This window comes from Atractosteus spatula, chromosome 1 (genome assembly GCF_055471065.1).
Source record: "Atractosteus spatula isolate fAtrSpa1 chromosome 1, fAtrSpa1.hap1, whole genome shotgun sequence".
Taxonomy (NCBI): domain Eukaryota; kingdom Metazoa; phylum Chordata; class Actinopteri; order Semionotiformes; family Lepisosteidae; genus Atractosteus; species Atractosteus spatula.
Genome location: NC_142706.1, coordinates 42,881,162 through 42,903,010, shown reverse-complemented (window position 1 = coordinate 42,903,010; position 21,849 = coordinate 42,881,162). Strand labels below are relative to the sequence as shown.

The 21,849-nt window shown below is 34.1% G+C and overlaps 1 protein-coding gene across 3 annotated transcripts; it reads left to right on the top strand.

Annotated features, from left to right (window-relative positions):
- Nucleotides 1–1,693: 1,693 nt before the first annotated feature.
- LOC148840901 (protocadherin-10-like) lies at nucleotides 1,694–17,596 on the top strand. Of its 3 annotated transcripts, none has more exons than XM_088907996.1 (5): nucleotides 1,694–4,664; nucleotides 5,600–5,658; nucleotides 6,024–6,130; nucleotides 11,546–11,703; nucleotides 13,135–14,092. In XM_088907996.1, exons 1-5 carry the CDS (start codon nucleotides 2,166–2,168, stop codon nucleotides 13,186–13,188), a joined length of 2,877 nt encoding a protein of 958 aa, XP_088764122.1. In that variant the 5' UTR covers nucleotides 1,694–2,165; the 3' UTR covers nucleotides 13,189–14,092. The 3 variants fall into 3 exon arrangements, with proteins under 3 accessions (XP_088764122.1, XP_088764074.1, XP_088763988.1); XM_088907948.1 differs by lacking the exon at nucleotides 13,135–14,092 and adding an exon at nucleotides 17,514–17,596 and having other exon boundaries at nucleotides 1,701–4,664; XM_088907862.1 differs by having other exon boundaries at nucleotides 1,701–4,664; nucleotides 11,546–11,845.
- Nucleotides 17,597–21,849: the final 4,253 nt, after the last annotated feature.

Below are 21,849 nucleotides of genomic sequence, written 5' to 3'. Positions count from 1 at the left end.
CGTCAGGGTAACAAATCTGAGCAGATATTTATCATAGAAAAGGAAAAACGTGCCTCCTAATTTGTATTGCTGAATGGTAAAAGGTCTGGCATTGGTTTTGTTTTATTTAGCCACTAGGGGGCAGGTACAGCCTATGGTTACAGCGGTTACAGAAAATTCTTCTGCAAGACTGATAAAAAAAATCCTTAACTGAGGGGCTGCAGCGCATAAGGAAAATGTCACAATGAAAAATGAAAAAGAAGGACCATGAATCATTATCTGAATATATCCTAAACAGAAAATGTTTTATGTTCAAGACACACCTATCCACGATGTCAGCCACACGTTAACTAACGCTATAAAATATATTTTTCCTAATAGTCTTAAAATCATAGGCAAGAGGCAGCAGCAATTTCATCAGTCATCCTGCTGAAACCTTTAAGTGGCTCTTACCAATTGTGAGTGTAAAATGAACCCCACGAAACCGTTATTGATTGGCGGCCGCATTAATATTCACATGGAGCATAATCTCGTTTCTATTGATCACAGTTTACTTTTCTAAATAGTAGCTCCCTTCTGTGTCGTAGACGTGTTACTAGTTAAAATAACACGGTGTTGAGTTCTGTGTTGTGTTTAAAGTATTTTTTTGTATTTAAATGTACTTACATTATTATTATTATTATTATTATTATTATTATCATCATCATCATCGTTGTTGTTTTGGTAGTATTATTTATTTATGCATTTTATATTCATTCAAAATGAAACATAATACTCCGTCTACTTCCCAGCTAATCAGAGCGAAAGGAAATATCTACATAGCATCTAAAAAACCCGCAGTTGTACCGTTTCTTAAATACAGCGATTCTGTTCAATATAAATTATTTTTCCAAGGTATTCTTGTCCAACAATCTTTAAGTTTATAGCCAAACGCTAATTTAATTTTCCTGTTTCTTTGTAGAAGGGACCATTACATGCTTTCGGAAACAGTTGGTGTTTACAGAAGGTTAGGGGGTTGGGCTGGGTCGGCTGGTGGTGTTCATCAAACGAGCGAGCAACAAGCTGTCTAAAAAGTAAGTCATTGAATGCATTCATTTTACTGTTGCACTCATGGAACCGAGGCATTTCCGGAAATATATTAAAGGGGATATCTTCACGACTAACATTGCATTTACGTTTCTTGTAGTGTTAGATTATCCATGCAATTAAATCAAACACTATAATGGTTATAGTACAGATTTGGGGATTAGCTAAATCACAAGACAGTGGAGTAAAACGTAACAGGTGAGCTTTAAGCTTTTATAGAGAGGAGGTATTTTGCTGAAATATCACGAATTATAGCGACACCGGTAAAAATGAAACACAAGAAAAAGATAATATAAATAAACATGTGAGCAGTTATTCCTAATGTCATCGATGATATTTTACTTTTTAATTTATGAAAAACGTATATATTTATTATTTTCCCCAATTCTAGGGCGCTGTTCTGCAATTTGGTCAGCTTTCTGTTTCCTTTTATCTCTGTTTGGCTATTAACTCTTCACTCAGACATGCGATTCAATGAATTGAACCCTGCAAGGTTACTAAATGACTTCTTTAGGATCTGTGACGAGACTTAGTTGGCATTACAATTCCCCAATCAGGTGTAACCTATGTGGGTGTCGTTGGCTACTATTGGCTGGTAGGTGGAGAGCGCTGCGCAAAAACAGAAAAGCTGGGCACTTGGAGCTCAGAAGTCTGCCAGCTGAGATCATAGCATCTGCGGCTGGGACAAGGAGATTATAAAGAAAAGTAAGATTTTAATTAATATATATATATATGAAGTTCTTACTTAAGACGATTTTATGTGAAAGTTGCGCTCTGTAAAATCTCTCTCTTTCAAACTTAAAAGTTTTATTTTTTATTCTTTTTTTACTCATAAAGGATATGATCAGTTGCTGCATTACAGTGTTTTCTCTGAAGCCAAAGCTCAGAAAACTCTGCATACCAAAATAACAGTTGAGGATCAAACGTCTCTAATTGTCAGCAAAGTCAAATAGAAATGGTCCGTTGGTTGATAGGTGTAAAAGGAGGAAAATAACTGATGCGGGAATCCTTGCATTTTTTGTGTATCTCCGGGCAGAGGTGATGGAAAATTCCAATCAAAGACAGAAGATATAAAATACAAGTGCACTTCTTATTTGGAGATGATTGTCTTATTTGTACTGTTCTGTATTGTGGATGGAGTGGTTTCCCAGATACGCTATTCTGTTCCAGAGGAGCAGGACCATGGCACGTTTGTGGGAAATATTGCTGAGGATTTGGGCTTGGACATAACAAAACTTTCATCTCGTAGATTTCAGACTGTGCCCAGTTCTAGGACTCCATACCTCGAAGTGAATTTGGAAAACGGAGTGCTTTTTGTGAATGAAAAAATCGATAGAGAACAGATCTGCAAACAGAGTGCTACCTGCCTTCTACACCTGGAGGTATTTTTAGAAAACCCGTTGGAGCTTTTCCGCGTGGAAATTGAAATAGTGGATATCAATGACAATCCCCCAAGCTTCCCCGAAACTGACATTACTGTTGAAATCTCGGAAAGTGCCACTCCTGGAACTCGCTTTCCGCTGGAAAGCGCATTCGACCCCGATGTTGGCACCAATGCGCTCCGCACTTACGAAATCACAACTAACAGCTATTTTTACCTTGATGTACAAACACAAGGAGATGGAAACAAGTTTGCTGAACTAGTACTGGAAAAGCCTCTGGACAGGGAGCAGCAAGCAGTACACAGGTACGTACTAACAGCAGTAGATGGTGGTCTGCCTCAGAGGACTGGTACGGCGCTACTTGTCGTTAAAGTACTAGATTCCAATGATAATGTTCCAGTCTTTGACCAGTCGGTGTATACAGTCAGCCTACCTGAAAATTCGCCAGTGGGCACTTTGGTCATTCATTTAAATGCCACCGACATGGACGAGGGACAAAATGGAGAAATTGTGTATTCTTTTAGCAATCATATTTCCCCGAGAGTAAAGGATCTGTTTAATATTGACCCAAGAACTGGCAGGATTGAAGTGAGTGGGGAGGTCGACTATGAGGAGAGCAGTATGTATCAAATCTACGTGCAGGCGAAAGATCTTGGACCTAATGCTGTTCCAGCTCACTGTAAAGTTCTGGTCAAAGTGATAGATGTGAATGATAATGCCCCGGAGATCAGTTTCAGCACCGTGACCGAGTCAGTAAGCGAAAAGGCTGCCCCCGGCACTGTGATCGCCTTGCTCAGCGTTACCGACAAGGACTCCGGGGAAAATGGACAGATCCACTGCGAAATTCTCGGAGATGTACCTTTCAAACTCAAATCTTCTTTTAGGAACTATTACACTATTGTTACCGACGGACCACTGGACAGAGAAAATACTGATTCATACACAATCACGGTTGTGGCAAAAGATAAGGGCTCCCCGTCCCTTGCCACAAGCAAGTCCATTAAAGTGCAGGTGTCGGATGAAAATGACAATTCTCCAAGGTTTACGCAACCTATTTATGATGTTTATGTGACTGAAAATAATGTGCCAGGGGCTTACATTTATGCAGTAAGCGCCGTTGATCCTGACGTCGGGCAAAATGCTTATATTTCTTACTCCATATTGGAGTGCGACATACAGGGTATGTCTGTTTTTACTTATGTGTCAATCAACTCTGAAAACGGCTATCTATATGCTTTGAGATCTTTTGATTATGAACAATTAAGAGACTTCAGCTTTATGGTTCAAGCTAAAGACTCTGGTAGCCCCGAATTATCCTCCAATGCTACTGTTAATGTTATCATAGTGGATCAAAATGACAACGCACCTTCAGTCATCGCTCCGCTAGGCAAAAACGGCACAGCCAAAGAACATTTGCCCAGATCTGCAGAACCTGGCTATTTGGTGACCCGGATAGTTGCTATGGATGCAGACGATGGTGACAACGCGCGTCTGTCTTACAGTATATTAAGAGGAAATGAAATGGGAATGTTTCGTATGGACTGGAGGACTGGTGAGCTAAGGACTGCCAGAAGGGTCTCGAGTAAAAGAGATCCGCATCACCCTTATGACTTGTTGATTGAGGTGAGGGACCACGGACAACCACCTCTTTCATCTACAGCTAGTGTTGTCGTGATGATAGTAGACAGCGTTGTTGAAGGCCACAGTGGGGATCGTGGTTCCACAAAAACGAAAGAAAACTCCCTCGATTTGACTCTAATTCTAATCATCGCACTGGGCTCCGTGTCATTCATCTTCCTCTTGGCAATGATAGTACTGGCCATCCGATGTCAAAAGGACAAAAAAATGAACATATACACATGCTTGGCGAGTGATTGCTGTCTGTGCTGCAGTTCTTGCTGTAGCAGGCAGGCAAGGGCCAGAAAGAAAAAGCTTAGCAAGTCAGATATCATGCTGGTGCAGAGCGCTAATGTCACCAACACTGCCCAAGTCCCAGTAGAGGAATCCGGGAGCTTTGGTTCCCATCATCAAAACCAGAATTATTGCTACCAGGTATGTCTTACACCGGAATCTGCCAAAACTGATCTCATGTTCCTAAAGCCCTGTAGTCCATCTAGGAGCACAGACACAGACCATAATCCCTGTGGAGCCATAGTGACAGGTTATACTGACCAGCAGCCTGACATCTTATCTAACGGCAGCATTTTATCGAACGAGGTAAGATCGCTTATAATAATAATAAGAATAAGAATAATGTGATATTACGGGTGGCATAAAGTGGGATTAAATTTCCCCACTTGAACATATTGTATTATACATATTTTACACATTTCTTGCACGTACATATTTATGTATGCATGTGAGATTATGCGTGTATGTATACTTTTTACATATGTGTCTGACTACGCATTTCTGCATTTCATGTATTTTCTAGCGCTTTTAATCTTCCATTCGTATTGTAGTAGAATACGGCTGAATTATTATATTATTGTATTTACCTGCTTTTTGACGCCTATTAATACGCAATCAGTTCTATAATTGTTTAAAATCAGTTTTGCTATACAAAATGCTCAAGTCTTACAGCTTTGATTATCGGCCATGCCGATATGACAGACTATCCGCTTTTACCGAACTGCTTCAACATTTCACATAAAAAGTAGCCAGCAGCTTCTTAGTTGTTGCCTCCTCAAGTTTTTTTTACTTCAAAATTATTCAAAACACTTTTTTTTATTCATGTATTTCAGTTAATTATACTTTAGATCTAAATATACATACTTAACTAATGTATACTGTATAGTGATTGTCAAATTAAAAAAAAAAAACATGCTCCTGTATGGACGGGCAACGTCGCCACTGTTTGAATGTAAATTAAGTATGCTTAGCACGGTCCTGCAGTGTAACACAAGAACAAAGCTTCGTCTATTGCTCTTCTGTTTCTCTAATTCACTTCAACACATAATTGTAGTTACCAAGAGAGTCGTTTTAAAATAAACTCAAGACACTAATATCTCTCCCTGCATGAAAAACCGTTTATATATCCTATGAAAAGTTATATGTATGTTCACACTATGCTTGATTTTTGTACTCAATATGTTCATACTGTAGTTCATTTTTAATGCTGTTATCTGTATAATCACACTTGTATCTTTTAGACAAAGCACCAGAGAACTGAACTCAGTTACCTTGTTGATAGACCGCGGCGTGTTAACAGGTAAGCCTGTGAAATAAGACTGCTGTGCTGTCCATTAATGAAAAAAAAAACGAATTAAAAAAGGAGCGAAATAAACACCAAAGCCGATTATATTAGGCGTTTTAAATGGCGTATTACTCATCGCCTTTCTGCTTACAAACGGCGAATGTACCTTAAATAGATTAATAAACAACTTTTTAAAGGATGTTAATGTTTTTTATTTTTCACTATAGCTATAGAGACCTAAAGCAAAATTGTTCTACCCCAAGTGTAACACCACGGGTGGCCGTTTGATGGCAGAACAATATTTATTTAGTTTTTGTTGTTGTGCATTGCTTACTCTGATGCAGTCTGAGTCCAATTCTTCTATTTTCTATTTTTTTTAGTTCTGCTTTCCAGGAAGCAGATATAGTGAGTTCTAAGGACAGTGGTCACGGTGATAGTGAGCAAGGAGACAGCGACCATGACGCCACCAATCGTGGCCATGCCTCTGGTACGGTTTTTAAAAATATTTGTTCTGTTTTATACAAACGTATTTTATGATATATACACACATCGGTGTGCACATATAGTATCTACTGTAATGTTAAATGTTTAAAAGTAGAAGACTCAAATGCTGGTTGTGCTCAGCTAGTTAATTACTAACAATGTTTGGGTATGTACTAATAATAACACGTGAAAAGCTATTTAAAGTTTTACATTGTGTTGTGCACCGTTTCTGTATGAAAAAAGTATATTTCCTACTTTATTTTTTTAGCGTAAGGCATATATTCCAACACAAGCAGATCTGCTGTTTTTGCAGTCACACTTGCAGATGTATTTTTTTTTTTCAGTCAGCCTTACTGTAAACATTCCGACTCCCTAAAATATGGAATGGTTATTTATTTTAGAAGTTTGATCAACAATGCCGGAAATGCGTACACCGTCCGAATATGAACATAAGGAATAAACACGCTACTAATAAAGGCAATGAATATATGTAAAGATTACGTTTGCTTTGACAAAGGCTGTCTAATTTCTCGTTACTTTATATGGGAAACACTTTTAGAATAATAGACCCGCTGAATGGATTAGTTAATTTAATTCTGCTGTTTATAAATATGCAGCCTTAATGAGGCCTTTTGGATGGCCATTAGCTTTCAACTACTTGAGGGACGTGACGGAATTTGGAGCAGAATTGATTTGCTATTTAGGGTCTGGGAAGTAAACTGGGTTGTGCCAAGTGCTGCATTGAAACAAATACTCAATTCATAAACTGTGTGCAGAAATATCATGTGTCTTTTTTTTAGTTGCTTATTGAACAGGCTGTATTTTGGATGTGCTACATGCATACGTTTTTTAAAAACATTCAGTTGTACCAAATCTGGATACTATTTTAGTAGCTATTACAGTCAGTAATACACCTACACACCATACTAGCATTAGAGAACACTGTGCCCAAACTAAGCACAGCCTTTTATATAATTTTATGTGTTACAGAATTTTTCATGGACGTTACAGAGAATAAGAAATGAAAATGAGAAAATATACTGTAATGCATGTGGGGAAAACAAAACCAGGGATAAAAAAAAACAAAATTAAGAGATTAAAATTTGTTTTTAAGTGCACTGTATGTGACTTTACTAGCTAGTCATCCACATTCACTTCTGTTAAAAAGTTTTTTGTATTCAAAACAATGTATACAGTATGTAATTATATAGTGTATATTGATATTTATAAATAGAGATTCCAATTGTATAATAATATTATATGAAATGTATGGCTGATAAGAGTATTTAAAACTATTCACTACATTCTCTATACATAGTATAAGATACATAATATAATTTCAACATAAATTAAATTCTTAAGTTTTCTAATTATCTCAGAATGCTAGGGTGTCACAAGGGCAACATTGAATTATAATTTCTTTGTTTAACCACAAATGCCCACTGCAAATGTTCATCTTATACATTTATTTTGAGGTCACCATTGAGGCACATTTAAGTAAAACTGCATTCTCCCATGGCCGGAAGTAGCCATTCATTTGCCCGTTGTGCATAGGCTACATAGAGTATACCTATGGCACAGATCATATCATTATAACTGGACTGTAAAATCAACATCAAATACATGAGATGTATTGTTTTCAGTCATTTTCCATTTATACCACTATAAATTATATGAGGTGAAAAGAAATACCTTAAATGTTATTTTACCATCAACACACTTCATTTCTCCTAACCGACACGAAGGGTAGTTACAAAGAAATTTGCTCAGCATCTTCTAATCTTATGATTTTTGCAACACAAAAGGATAGAAAAAGGGAAAAACTTAATTTCACTCAACTGGATGTTACATTATTACTTTTATAGGACACTGCAAAAAATGCTGCTTGTTAGACAGCAAAAACATATTTAAAAAGTTTTCTTTCAAGTTTGCAATAGTACCTTTCTAATTTCCATAACTTCTTTTAGTAAAGTTCCTGCTATATCGGATTTTTGGGCTTATCTTGTTGTTACACATGCTATCACACAGAGTATGTTCTGCCATGGTGAGATGTAAACTGTGACTAACTGACCTCAGAAATGGATTGAACACAGTAGGGCTCAAATTCGGATTTGTTACTGACTGCTGATTTCAGATTATTTTTTTATTGAAAAGTAATCAGCCATGAACAGACACCTCAGACAACAGAAGAATGGAAGTCAGGTCTATAGATCGTACCCTGCAGTTGAGCGGAAGACTTTTTTTACATTTACTCATGTCTTTTACTGGGGAGGCCATGGTGTCTGCTAGTACAATCTCTTAGACACATAGATTTCAAGTTCTATTATAATAATACATTTCTAATTTTGTACTGCAAGATTATTTTTTACCAACATTGTTATTTTTGTAAACCAATATTAAAAGAGCAATCTAAAATATTTTAAGAGACAAATTGTGTTATTGATGTTGTCGTCATGATCCATACAGCTGAAAGTTTCAGAAAAAGTGTCTTAAGAACTTTAAGGTACAGGGGGAGATAATGTGGGTCCTACTGATCCAAAACCATTTTATATTGTTATTCAGTAGTTTGTGCAGCATGTTAAACTTTGCTGTAGAGTAGAATTTAGTTCCTTATAGTATGCATTAAACAAAGATATTTTAATGTATCTTTCCATTTTTTTTTCTTGACTGAATTCCAAGAATTCATATAGATTGAATTTTCTGATGTTTATGTTTATGTGGCATTTTGACAAGTACTTGTTAGATGCCAGGAATTTGGGATTAAATTTAGTTGCAACATTAAAAATATTATTTCCTTTTTATTTTAATTTTCATTTCTTATAAGGGCGAACAAAGCCACTGTACAACATTACACTGTGTTGAATTGCTTATGTGAGCTTGCATGTGAGTTTGTCTGTATACTTAACAATGACATCTTGTTTGGTTTGTAACAGCTTCCTCATATCTAAGGTTTCAGAGCTTTAGTGTTTGGATAGCACAGTAAAACAAGCTGCACTGTTCTCAGAAGTATTGTGGAAGTATTTGTAGTCTCTACTGGGCCCTGTGATCCTTTATTCTGTCTTCAGTTCACGTTAGCACTCTGTAACAGCTCACTGATCAGTAATTTATTTTCAGACCTCTGCATACCAATTATCAAATGAAGGTTATTATCAAGGCTTGGGTTTGCAATGCTTAAATTTCTTTCTGAATTTTAAAATAAAGAAGCCATTTTAAGGAGGATTAGCTTTTACATTCCGCCCTCTTTCCATCTTCTCGCTTGAATAAGCTGCAAGGCCTGTTTAAAGTGGAGTACAGAAGTTCTAACTGAGAAGTATAAACTGTGGAGTGAAGTGTTTTGTCAGAAACTGATTAAAACCGAAGGCTTGAGTTGCGTTCATTAGATTTGTTTACCCAGTCCTCCAAGTTCTAAAATATTTGGAATCTAGATGTTTTTACTTTTTAAAACATTTAAGAGATGATAATTAAATTTAATTTGATTGTATATTGTGGGCATTCATATACTGTGTATATCTTATGCATGTGTGTAAGAAGGGTGGAAAACATAATAATTATAATATATGCATATTCATTATGATGTATAAATTATATATTTGTAAATCTGTATTACAATTATAATTTCTTAAATGCCTTTATAAATATCGCAGACTAGTTTTCAGTATTCTGTACAGTTCAGATTTTTTATTTGTATTTTGTTACTTGCTCAAAGGTCTTAACATATTCTATTCACTAATCAACCTCTCTTTAGATTATACTAATATTTAGATTTCTGCATATTAACCAGTATCAAAAGGGAAGATCCATCTGGACAGAGTTTTGTATTGCTAGGGGGCACAAAATTATAGCTCCCACTCATTCTGTTTGAAGGAAGACATATGTAGTAGGTGCAGTTGAAGTGACCCTCTTGTAATTTTCATGTTTTCTTGTTTGGAAGAATAGTTTAGTCTATTATTAAAGCAAACTGTTCAATGAAAATAGTCTTTGTTTACATGAGTTTGTGAATGTGTCCCTAGAAATAAATATCAAAATCTTTACTTTGTAAATATGGGGTTAAACATATTTTTTTTTTTATATTGAATCACTTCAGCAAATGTAATTCAATAATATTTTTTCCGAATGAGAGCACCTGAACTGACAGTCATTATCAATATACAGTATATTAGATATTTAAAATTATTAATTTCCTTCAGTTTTTATTGAAATTACTTTGCTGTTTGACAGCTTAGTCTAGTTTGCAAAAACACATTTTTGTTGACCTCCTTTGTTTATTTAGATATTAATCTACAACTTTTAACATATGTCAATAACATGTCAATTATTGTCTCTCTTAATATTTTCCTGGCTTCATGATTAAACCAGTTGCTTCAGAATTTGCTTAAAAGAAACAACAAGTTATGTTACAATGATAATTGCAATTTACTGTCAACATATTATACTATTAAGTGGCATTTAATTTGGTTTCATCAGATTAGCCTTAGTATGATTGTGCTGTATTTTTGTGTTTGACTTTTAGTTGAAATATTTGATTCCAACCACATGCTTCATTTGGCAGATTCTTACCAATTTTAATGTTTAAAGGCTGTACATTATTTACAATGTTCTATTTTTTAACTGCCTTGTTCACCTCACTTAAAAAATACAACACTTCTAAATACCAGAGACCAGTGTTTAAAAGATGATATAATTATGTTCTTCATACTAAGCCAAATGGAATGCTGAGTTATTTTAATTTTGGAGTCCATAGCTGTCAGCGTTTGAAACTTTTGTTGAACTTTTTAGAAGAGAATATCTACAATACCTCCTTGATCTCACTCTGACTCACAACATATTTGACCTTTTACTCCTTTTATCATAACACTGCCATGAAAACAGGGTATGAGGTTGATCAGCAGGACAGTCTTGTAACTAGCTTCTTTGATCTGCACTAGAAAAGCTCCTGCCATGAGGAATTAGAGATTAAAGATGTGATTCCACCTTCCTTTCTTTATGTCTTTACGTTTGCTTTGATCAAAATGTTTTAACATATAATTTTCACCGTCAACCCACCTGAAACCCAATCTGCCAATGATTATGGTCGCCAAAGGGGTTTATTATGCCACCGAGTATGTGTTTTTTCCATTTACTTATAATATTTATTTTTTACATCTGTGTTGCATTTTAAATAGTTGTCTTCCGAGCAAAGGGTTTGAATAGGTCCTGCATTGAAATGTGCTAGGTGACATGGAATTAATAGTGAAAGAAAATATTTACTCAGAATTCTTACTCGAACAAGTTTGCGCAAGGCTAGAATGTGTCCATTATCCATGTAAATAGCAAAGTAATACTTATACCACTAATAATATCCTATGTGCAAGGGAAATGTGTCTTTTGCAAGACATCTTTGCTGACTTATTTTCCCTCCTCATTTTTAATTTTGTTCTAGGTGCTGATCTTTTTTCAAATTGCACAGAAGAGTGCAAAGCCCTAGGGCACTCAGATCGATGCTGGATGCCCTCCTTTGTGCCATCCGATGGCCGCCAGGCTGCAGATTATCGTAGCAATCTGCATGTTCCAGGAATGGACTCTGTGCCAGACACTGAGGTATTTGAAACTCAAGAGCAAACTGGGGAGAGATCTTTCTCCACCTTTGGCAAAGAGAAGTCACATCACGGCACGCTAGAGAGGAAAGAGTTTGATGCACTTCTGTCTAGCACACGTGCGCCTTACAAACCACCTTATTTGTGTGAGTATTAGTAATTAATTTCAATCAGATCCAATGCAACAAAAATCTTGAATGGCTGGAAGTGCCATTAAATTCTTTTCGCTATAATTAATCTTTCCATTTCCTAAAACTAATTGCTGTCCAGATAAAAGTCCTTCTGATCTTTCTTTCTCTTTTTCTGTCTTTCAAATATATTCCATAACTCAAGTGTTTCCATTGTTTTGTGTGTTTAATTATGACAAAATATATAAATTGGCTGTACAATTTATAAATAAAGATTAGATTAGCAATTTTACATAATAAGTCTGTTGTGACTTGTCATTGGAATAATATGGTTTACTACTGTTCATCCCTCTACCTACCCAGGTTTTTCTTTGAAATAATCATGGATGTTGCATCTTGAAAATCCCTGATGCATCCTCACTTAAAATAAAACTGTTTTAGCCCCTTTATCTAACTTATTAAAATAAATCAAACCAGAGGATATTCTTTTCCTGCCCCTGGGAAGTGGATTGCATTTAATTTATACATTGAATTTTAACATTCCAAAAGATTATAAAGAGTCATTCAACTGAAATAAAATATCAGTCCTTGAAATTGCTTTAAAGTTTGCTAAGAAGAATATAAAAATAGAGCATGGCATTAGTTCAGCATTATTTATCTGTAATCTGCCTGTTTAGGGAAAATTGATTATGACAGTGTTTACTTAACTATTTTTTTCTAAAAGTGTAAAGTTGACCCTTGTTCTATGGAGGTTTTCAGTTGAAAACTGAATAACTACTACCTAGAATAACTTTGAAAAAAAGTCACAACTAAAAACGCAGAAGATACATATTTACATCCATATATAGGTCTTTGCAGCCGCTTCTTATTAACCAACAGTACTGGTTTCATTTTTCATCTGTTGCATTAGGTTAACTGCTGATAGAGATGTGTCAAGCAGTTAAGATGGAAGGGGAAAACTGACTTAATTTTCTTATGTTTGTAATCCAGTTATGTGCAGCAAAGTTAAACAATTACCCAGTGTAGCTCACTTAAATTAAATGAGCATGCAATATCTATGCTAATAACATTTCCCAAAGGTAATAATCAAATGTTGTTCTGCATGATATTTGACTAATTTAACAGTGTGCCTTCATTTGTACAATTTCCACTAAGTAGAACGTAGATAAATAATTGCTATAGCATCATTCCCCCTGACTGTTTAAATACGTTCTACAGACACGTTATTTCTTTTTACTTTTATGTGAACTCAAGGTTAAGTCTTTAATCAGACTTCTTCTTAATGAGTGCGTTTTCTTTGCTTACAGCGCGGAAAAGGATTTGCTAGTCCCTTTCGCGTGGACATACCCGAGACAGCATGAATTTGCACAATAGCCGACCAACACAAGCATCAAGTTTTCAACTTCATTATCTTGGCTGTCCGGTTGTACGTAACCTTTGGATTATTTTGCCCTGGGGGACAGAAAAAAGTGATGGCCAACAGTAGGACCTTATTGCTCTCAGCAGGCCTGAGAAATGAGTTGAAATGGAACTATAAAAAAACTTAGGGGTGAAGATCCTCACCTCTTTATCTGTGTGTGCCTGTTTACAGCACTATGTATATCTTAAATTGTCACTGAGCCCTTTAGATGTTTATACTCACACCAAGAAGCCAATTGTACAGAAAATATTTGTGCATTATAAATGCAATATCACTGTTTTAGACTTGACTGTTTTATATTATTTTTGTGTGGTCAGGTGTTCCCGAATTTACTCCAACTTTATAAGAAAGATTGTGATCATGTTTTTTTCACTAGTGGGTCAGGACAGCTGTGGCCTACGACTTAATCAGAGACATTCTGTAGTTTATATCATGTGTGCGAAGTGTTTACTGTACTATTTCAAAGCTTCTAAATAAATATAAATCTCTATATATATAAATATACTTTTCTGAAAGTGTGGTATCCATTGGTCAGTTTCTTATCCAATTTAGAGTTTCATAAACTGACATTCAGTGCTATAGGCATATGCAGGTACAGGAAGGTCATGCTGGAAGGCCTTATTTTCACTCCCACCAAACTTTTTTTTTCACTTTTGGAATATGGAAATTTATGTCTATAAATAAAGGAGAGTAATAATTTAGATTTTAAATCATGGTAATTCTGTGTTATTGTAACCAAAAATAAATGGGCAATTAGAAAAAGCTAAATATCAAAGGTATACATACATTCAAACACACACACATAAATGCCAAGAGGTGATTAATAAACAGATAAATGCAGAATATTATGGCTTGTGTTGTTTTTTTTTTACATAATTCTGTAGAAACACAATTTAGATTTAAATATGCTTACGTCTTGATTTACCTCGTTTGATGTTACAGTCTGCCATTTGCGACTGCCCTCTGAATGTATCTATCAACTCTTAAATATTAAATTAACATTTAAATGAAGGTAGTAAACATCAAACACATCTATGTTTTTAGTTGCTTTTGAAATTTGATTTTTTTTGTTTCTGGGGTAGGATTGCACCATGACCTTGTTACTGAAGGTAATTAAAATTGTACATATTGCCATTCTGAATCATCAATCACGTTCAACTCAGGTTTTTGGCCTACTGAAGGTAATAACATAAATAGTCTGGAGCAGGTTGGCTATCAATTTGTCTTCCATATATGTCCATACAGGAAGGCCAGAGATCACTTGAAATATGACCATCTAGAATTAATTGTAGTGCTAGCTAAACAAAATGATTTTGTAGCAGAAAAGAAAACAAGAATCGTATGTTACATTCAATGCACATCAGCCAAACTACATAATCAAGATGAGACAGAAGCTTGTGAAAGCATATTTATGTAAAAGAGACATTTTTATAATCTAGACAAACATTCTCTGTTTTTAAAATTTTCTGTTTTTTTCTGTCTTAAAGTGCAAAAATAGTGATATCTGGGAAACAAGAAAAAGTATAATGCAGAGAAGACTATTATGACACAAGCACTACAACGGCTGGTTCTTAGTGACTATTGGATAAAACTTTGCAGATTAATCTCTTTTTCTATATTACACCCAATCAATCCGAAATTCAGTCTTATTTTTCAAGAAATATATTCAGTAAATTCGAATAATTAAATCTATCAGTGCATTTAAATCATTTACATTATTTTTTTGTTATGATGAATAATTGTAATAGAAGAAAGTACTCATTGACTTTATCTAGGTCATGATAATTTTTCATTTATAATTCACTAATTTTTCATTAACAATGTATTATGCAAAATACATAATCAATTTTATGAAATGTTAACACACATTTGACTTAATTTCATAACACTGCTTAGAAAAACCTATCTAATTAAAAAATTAAAAGGCAACACTCGTTGACCAAAACTGAATTATTATTTTGGCAGACCACTGAGCATTTTGTTAAAATTGATTAAAATATATTTCTTAGATCATGGTATGTTGTGTTTTTATAAATTATATTTATTTTTTCAGTCTTTATGTTGGTTTTCTAAGGAAGGTATAATGTTCTCTGAAATGTGGAATGACCTACTTATGAAATTAACTTCATTAGGGAAAAGGATTGTTAGGAAATGTATTTCCTATAGAATATGATGTTTCTTCGTAACTTCAAGTCCTTGAGAAACACCCACAGGAAAATTGAGATTAAACTTTTGAAAATAATTTAATTTTCAGATGTACTTTAAGTTAATGTAAGAATATATCCATAAAAGAACCTCCTACATGTGACCTCAACACCGATATTAATTTTGGTCTTGCAGACAATTCAGCCACAAGTAATACTATTCACGTGTAGTAATGCACAAGAGGAACTAAATTAGGAAATCATTAAAGCATAATGAAAGATAATTTAAGAATAAAATAAATTACTTACAATTCCCAAAACAAGGCTTTGATTTTCAAATTTAAAAAAAAGAATTGCATGGATTGTATATTCTTACATCAAGAATTAACCATTTCAGAGATTAAAAAAACATTTTTTTGCAAATAGGACATTGAAAATAAAGTTTTATTTTGATGGGCTTATGCAAGAAAGGGAAACTGTAGAGTAAATGTTTTTATCACATTATACTTCATTTATGAAGCATTATTTAAAGAATTGCAAAGAAGCTAATGGTACTAAAGAAACTAATGTTTAACTAAATGTGATGTAGATTACATTTAGGAATGTAATGTAGATTTGTGTTTCTTAGCAAATTATATATTGGAATACCACCCAAAATAAAGATTTCTTGAAGACTGCAGGGAAAGTAAGAACAGTTCATACAGTATATATCACAAAATGTTTGACATTAGCTGTCTGCACTTTTTAAAGTTAACGTTAAAAACCTAAAGCATTTACAATTTAGATATTTATTTTAAATGTCCTGCTCGTATGAAGTTTGAGTTTATGAATTTGTGAAAAAGAATCTTACCATGTCGTTCTTAGATAACAGCACTACAGTGAACATTCTTGAATATGTTATCTTTGCTTTGTTCTTAAGATACATTCCAGACCTGAGAATGCAGTGTGAGAACATACTTTGGCATTTAAGTAAATCTGTGGTGAAAAAAATTGGGCTAAATTACAAAGATGTTAAATTATGCAAAAAAAACAAGGCAAGGTGTTAGTGACTGTTTCATTTGCTTTGTGTAAGTGTGTGTATGTAAAGAAGGGAGGACTAAAGTGATAGGAAACAATTGAAATACCACACCAAGCCACCAACGACAGATTCTTGTGCACTACATTAATTGTTATTAAACTATTAATTCAGTTGATGAATAAACCCAGTTGTTAACCCATACAACAGAATAGTACGAAAGAAGTTAGTAATTCATATGTAACAGTTTCTAATAAAGGGACCCGTGTTACAAAAAAAAGAAAGAAAAACCACCACATAATAAATGGGGATAAATGACACATCCTACACAAAACAAAAGTCCAATATTACAATCTCAAAGATAGGTTTTTTAATTTTATCTGCATCTACTGTAGCATTCTATTAGCAAGATCATCTCAGTGAGCTCTGGAATTCATATCCGCTACATAATTAAATTACTTTTCTCGATTCTGCACAAAGGCAATTGATAACCAAGAATGCAAATTCCTATAGGATGGCCATTCTTCCACAAGGAAATCGCTAGCTTTTTCATACACAGATGTGCTAATGTTATTGAATGATTTTCCAATTAGGCAACAATAATTGACTCAGCCGAACAAACTAGCACCAATATCTGTAAGAAAGAAAAAAAATCAAATTTATACTTTTGGGACCTGAGCACCAAATAAATACCCTTTCTGTATATTAAAACGGTTCTTCATTAACTGAAATTGAATTATTTATTAGTTATTGTGGTACAATTATCAGCCTTTTAGAAAAAAAACAAAATATATCTTAGCCACTTTACTTAGTTTACTTTACACTTACTGTAGAGGAGAGATGTTATTCAAGAAAGTGCAAAATATAAGCAAAACAAAGATGTTGCTTCTGAAAATTTTAAATAAGATCGCACAAGCTTTGTTTTATCAGGGTGCAGAATGTACATTTTCCAGTACAAGTATTCCCCTAAACATAATTGCATTATGAGTGAAACATTGGCAAAATGTGGTGACCAGTGCCTCCATACACTGTCTGGCTTCTGTATGAAAGACCCAGTTCTTTTGTTGGAGAAGCAACATATCTTCCTACTCATCTTGTTACCTACAGGGGGTCATTTATCTGTTAAAGCAGTGCAGCATGGAACACACAGCTGCTGTCCTCCACTTACAATGCTGAACATGGTTTTCAACAAGACTGCAAAGTGAAAACCTGCGGGAAGTCAGATACTCTATGGTAACTAAGCGTATCGTATTATAATGATTTTATTTTGGAATCTTCATTTTTAATTTGTGCATCATAACAGTAAACAGTTCTGCAAAATTAAGCCTTTTTTTTTACTTGAGATGATTTTTTTCCTGAGGTGACAAAAAAAGTTTCTCACGATATTTTATACTTTTATCCACCTTTGTTATTCTGTTAATCATGCAAACTTAAAGTTTAAAATTTGCGATCCTCAAATAGTGGATATATAGTATAAGTTGACTGTAACACTATTAATTCTTGATATGTGTCATTAAAATAGTTTCATAAGAAACCAAACTTTTATGTAAACATATATCAATGAAAATCAAGAAGTCATACTGGGTTGGAATAACATAATGCAGCAAAACTAGAGAATAATGCAACCTACAGTAAAACTAGAGAGTAATACAACCTTCTACTTTCTGACTCATCTTGCCTTTGTAATATTGAGCTGTTTTCCAGTTCTGGTTCCATAGTATTTATTTGTCTCTTGTTTTTTTTTTTAAATGAGACCTTAGTTAGAATTGTTGAACCCTTGATTTAAGCATTTATTTAACTTATGTTAGACCTTAATTAAAAAAATAAAATAAACCGGTACCATTCTAAATGCTTTATTTTCTCAGCATGCAGAATGTACTTTTTTAATACATATTTTTCTGCCAACAAAGATGCATCAAAGGCACTTAGGTGTACCATACACATCTGGCTAATAGTATTGATTATTATTAATTGATTATGTACTGAAACAGATGGAAATGTTGTATCAAACATTCACATAATAACCTGTCTTAGCAGCATAGGGATAAATTAGTTATATTTAATGTGGTCATTTATACAGCAGTCCTGAATAAAAAGGAGTTCTGAAACCAAGTATCTCTCATAATGTTCAAGCTATTTTCAATTCATGTCTTAGTATTGAAGATTAATTTTTTTAACAACAAATACGGCAAAATAAAAACATCTTCAAAACCCAGTAAACAAAATGTTCTGTATTAGATTTAAGAAATTAGATTTACTTCCTGTGGCATCAATAATTGAAAAACAAGGTATTCTAAGTCTGTATGTACAACAGAAATATATGTTCTGAAAATGTATTAAATGTCCAAAGGATTTAGAAAAACCTGATTTTTATAGGCCACTATGGGGTTTGTCCATGACACTGCTGCTACAATCCTTGTTCTTTCCAAATAAATTCATGAGAAGTTTACAACATAAAAAAGCCTTCAAACAAGATAAGGCCATTCGGCTTCTTTGCTAATATCTAAGTGATCCAAGAATCTCTTCCAGCCATTTTATGAAAGACATTAGGGGATCAGCATCAACAATATATCTGGCTAGCTTGTTTTAGTCTCTTACAAACCTGTGTGTAAAAGCATGCCACTTGTATTAAGTGTTACTGTATATCAATTTCTCAGTAGTTTCCAATTGAGAACTGTGGTTCATGTGTCCATGCTAATTCTGAGGAAGTTCAGTTTGTTTGGTCTATATTGAGTAGAACTTTCTTCTAAGCCTGGAAATGTATCTGATCACTCTTCTCTGGACTTATTCTGGAGTAGAAGTCTCTCTTGTAATGTGGTGACCAAACCTGAGTACAATATTCTATTGGTCTTACTATGGCGGGTCTGTTCAGGTTATAGACCTCCCAGTGCACTCCATTACAGAATTCCTTAATTATTTAATTGATAATTAGCTGGATCAATATAGCAAGTAAAGAGCTGGCTATATCTAAGTACTGCAATGAAGTGGCTGTAAAGGGCCACAAGTTGAAAAGCCCTGTACTACTGCATTAAATAATATTAACACAACATTAATAAACATAATTCTGTATAAGTTGTATTTATTCTAGTTATAACTATATATCCTAATATTGTGTTTTTGAGTTTTATTACTTCTTCATGTATTTGAGAAATAGGAACCTTTTAATCATTTGCATTGTAGACAGAGCCTTGGATTAAAGTCTCAACAATATTATCTTGACTTGCTGTGCTAAAACCTGTAAACCTTGCAATGTCAAGACACTGTATCCAAGGCCATGCAATGAATATTGTAGATAAGAAGAAGAGATGTAGAATAGATGAGTAAAATGTACTCATACGAAAGTCCTAATTTAAAGTAATCACAGTTTCATTTATAATTTAATAGATGTATTTTAAAATACACAGCTGGATGCCTAATATGTCCTTTTTACTTTGAATAGTTTTACAATGTTTTCTACGGAGAATGTTTGAAATCCTAGGTTGGAAAATTCTTTTTTTTTTTACATATATTCCCCATATACTAACTTGTAAATGGATGACCAGAAATGTCAAAAAATACTTCTTCATTTTTAACTTAATTTATATGCAGAAACAGTGCCAATAGTGCTTTTTTCAAAGATGTTGAGTCCTCTTAATATGCAAACATTGTTTATGCTTTTGATACTTTCAGTTGCACAGTACTTCACTGCATTTTAATATTATAAATAATATATGTTAGTAATGTATTTTAACCATTGTTTGTTCTGTACTTTTTGTACCTTGTTGCACTGTTTTTGAACTGGGTGGATTTGATTTCTCTGGGTTTTGTATAGGTGCTCTTTCTGTTCTTACATACTGTTATCCTCCACAGGGAATTAGTCACATTCCTATGACTGTGTGCCAGATTCCTCTATAATTTCTTTCACAGACAAGTCAACAGATTTGGCTGGTCCTCTTTAGATATAGTGCCCCTGTTTCATCTAATGAACTGTGAAATATATCTAAGCCAAGCTGAATCCAAGTGTAACAGTCTGGAGGTTGACAATTGAAAGATGGTGCTAGTTTTACCAAAACAACGTTTGCAAATGATTAGCAGTTTTGACTTGCGTACTTATCACAGTTTATTTAAATAAGCTTCTTAAATTAACAAATTAACAAAAGGAACTCCTACAAGTTTGATAATAATAATATCCATATCTTTCATTCTGAAAGTACAAGTCACAGTCTACACACCATATGTCTTTTTAGAATACATTCACATTTTACTCGCTTCTTTTAATTATGGATTGCAGAGTTATGCTCTACAAAGGACATTACTATAATTTCATACCGTACTCCAATTAACTCACTCCATCCATATAATTTGTCTTCAATAAAAAAAATACAAAATTGCTAAGCATGACATTATATACACTTAAAATGTAAATAACTGTGAATCAGTTTTCTTCTGTATCACAGATTGTAAGATGTTCTAAAACGATGTTGTGTTTAAGCTAAACACACCCTTAAAAGATTATGTTAAAATGGTGAGAAGCTTTTCCTAACCTGAAAATGAGTGTGATTGAAATAACATTTGATAGATACTTCCAAATTGTAAGCAAAGTTCTGAGCATAATGCTATTTTAATCATAGTGCTGATACATTAGTTTACTCTTTATAACAGTCTGCTCTGGAATCCTCAGGGGAATAAAGGTGTTCCTCTAGAATGTACTGTGATATATCTGCAAAAGAATTTTGTATTTAGCCATGACTTTCCTAAACCTGTCAACCTGTTATCAATTAATGTGACCATATGTCTTTTAATAGTACATTTATTTATATTTGAAGATTGGCTTCTACATTTGAAAACGATGAGATTCAGTTTCCCCCAAAGACTTTCATCAGATTTTTAATCTGAGTCAGTCTCTTGAGAGAACATTTCCATTGCCTTTGTGATGTTGTCAACAGGGAAGGCATTCATCTCTTTACTGATGCTCTATAACTGCAGTATATAATTAGATGGATATTTTTAGCAGAGTACACGAAAGGAGACAAACTTTGCATCATTTTCATAGAACTTTTTTGCCGTGCTAACTTCACCGTACATTGTTTTTAAAAAGGGGAACAATATAAACATTATAAAATAAGAAAAGTTTAAAGTTTCTCTAGATAGTACTAAATTAGCCTCCCAGTTTAATATGACATATTATAGCTTCATTGTGATTGTTGCTTATTAGGAAAAAATGGTGTGAACTTCGTGCAGGAGTAAACATTTTATTAACAGGCCCATTTGTTTAAACAAAAGGAGGTGATTTGTGAATGAACTCATCAGAGTGAATTGCATCAGCCATTGGCTTGTGATGATCCTTTGTTTTTCATTTAGAAAGGGATAGCTCATTCCACAGAAAATTAATCCATCTTAAAGAGACTTCCAAAATGTGTTTTTCCAGTGGGCCTACACTCTACGCAGAACCCCATGGGTGGTA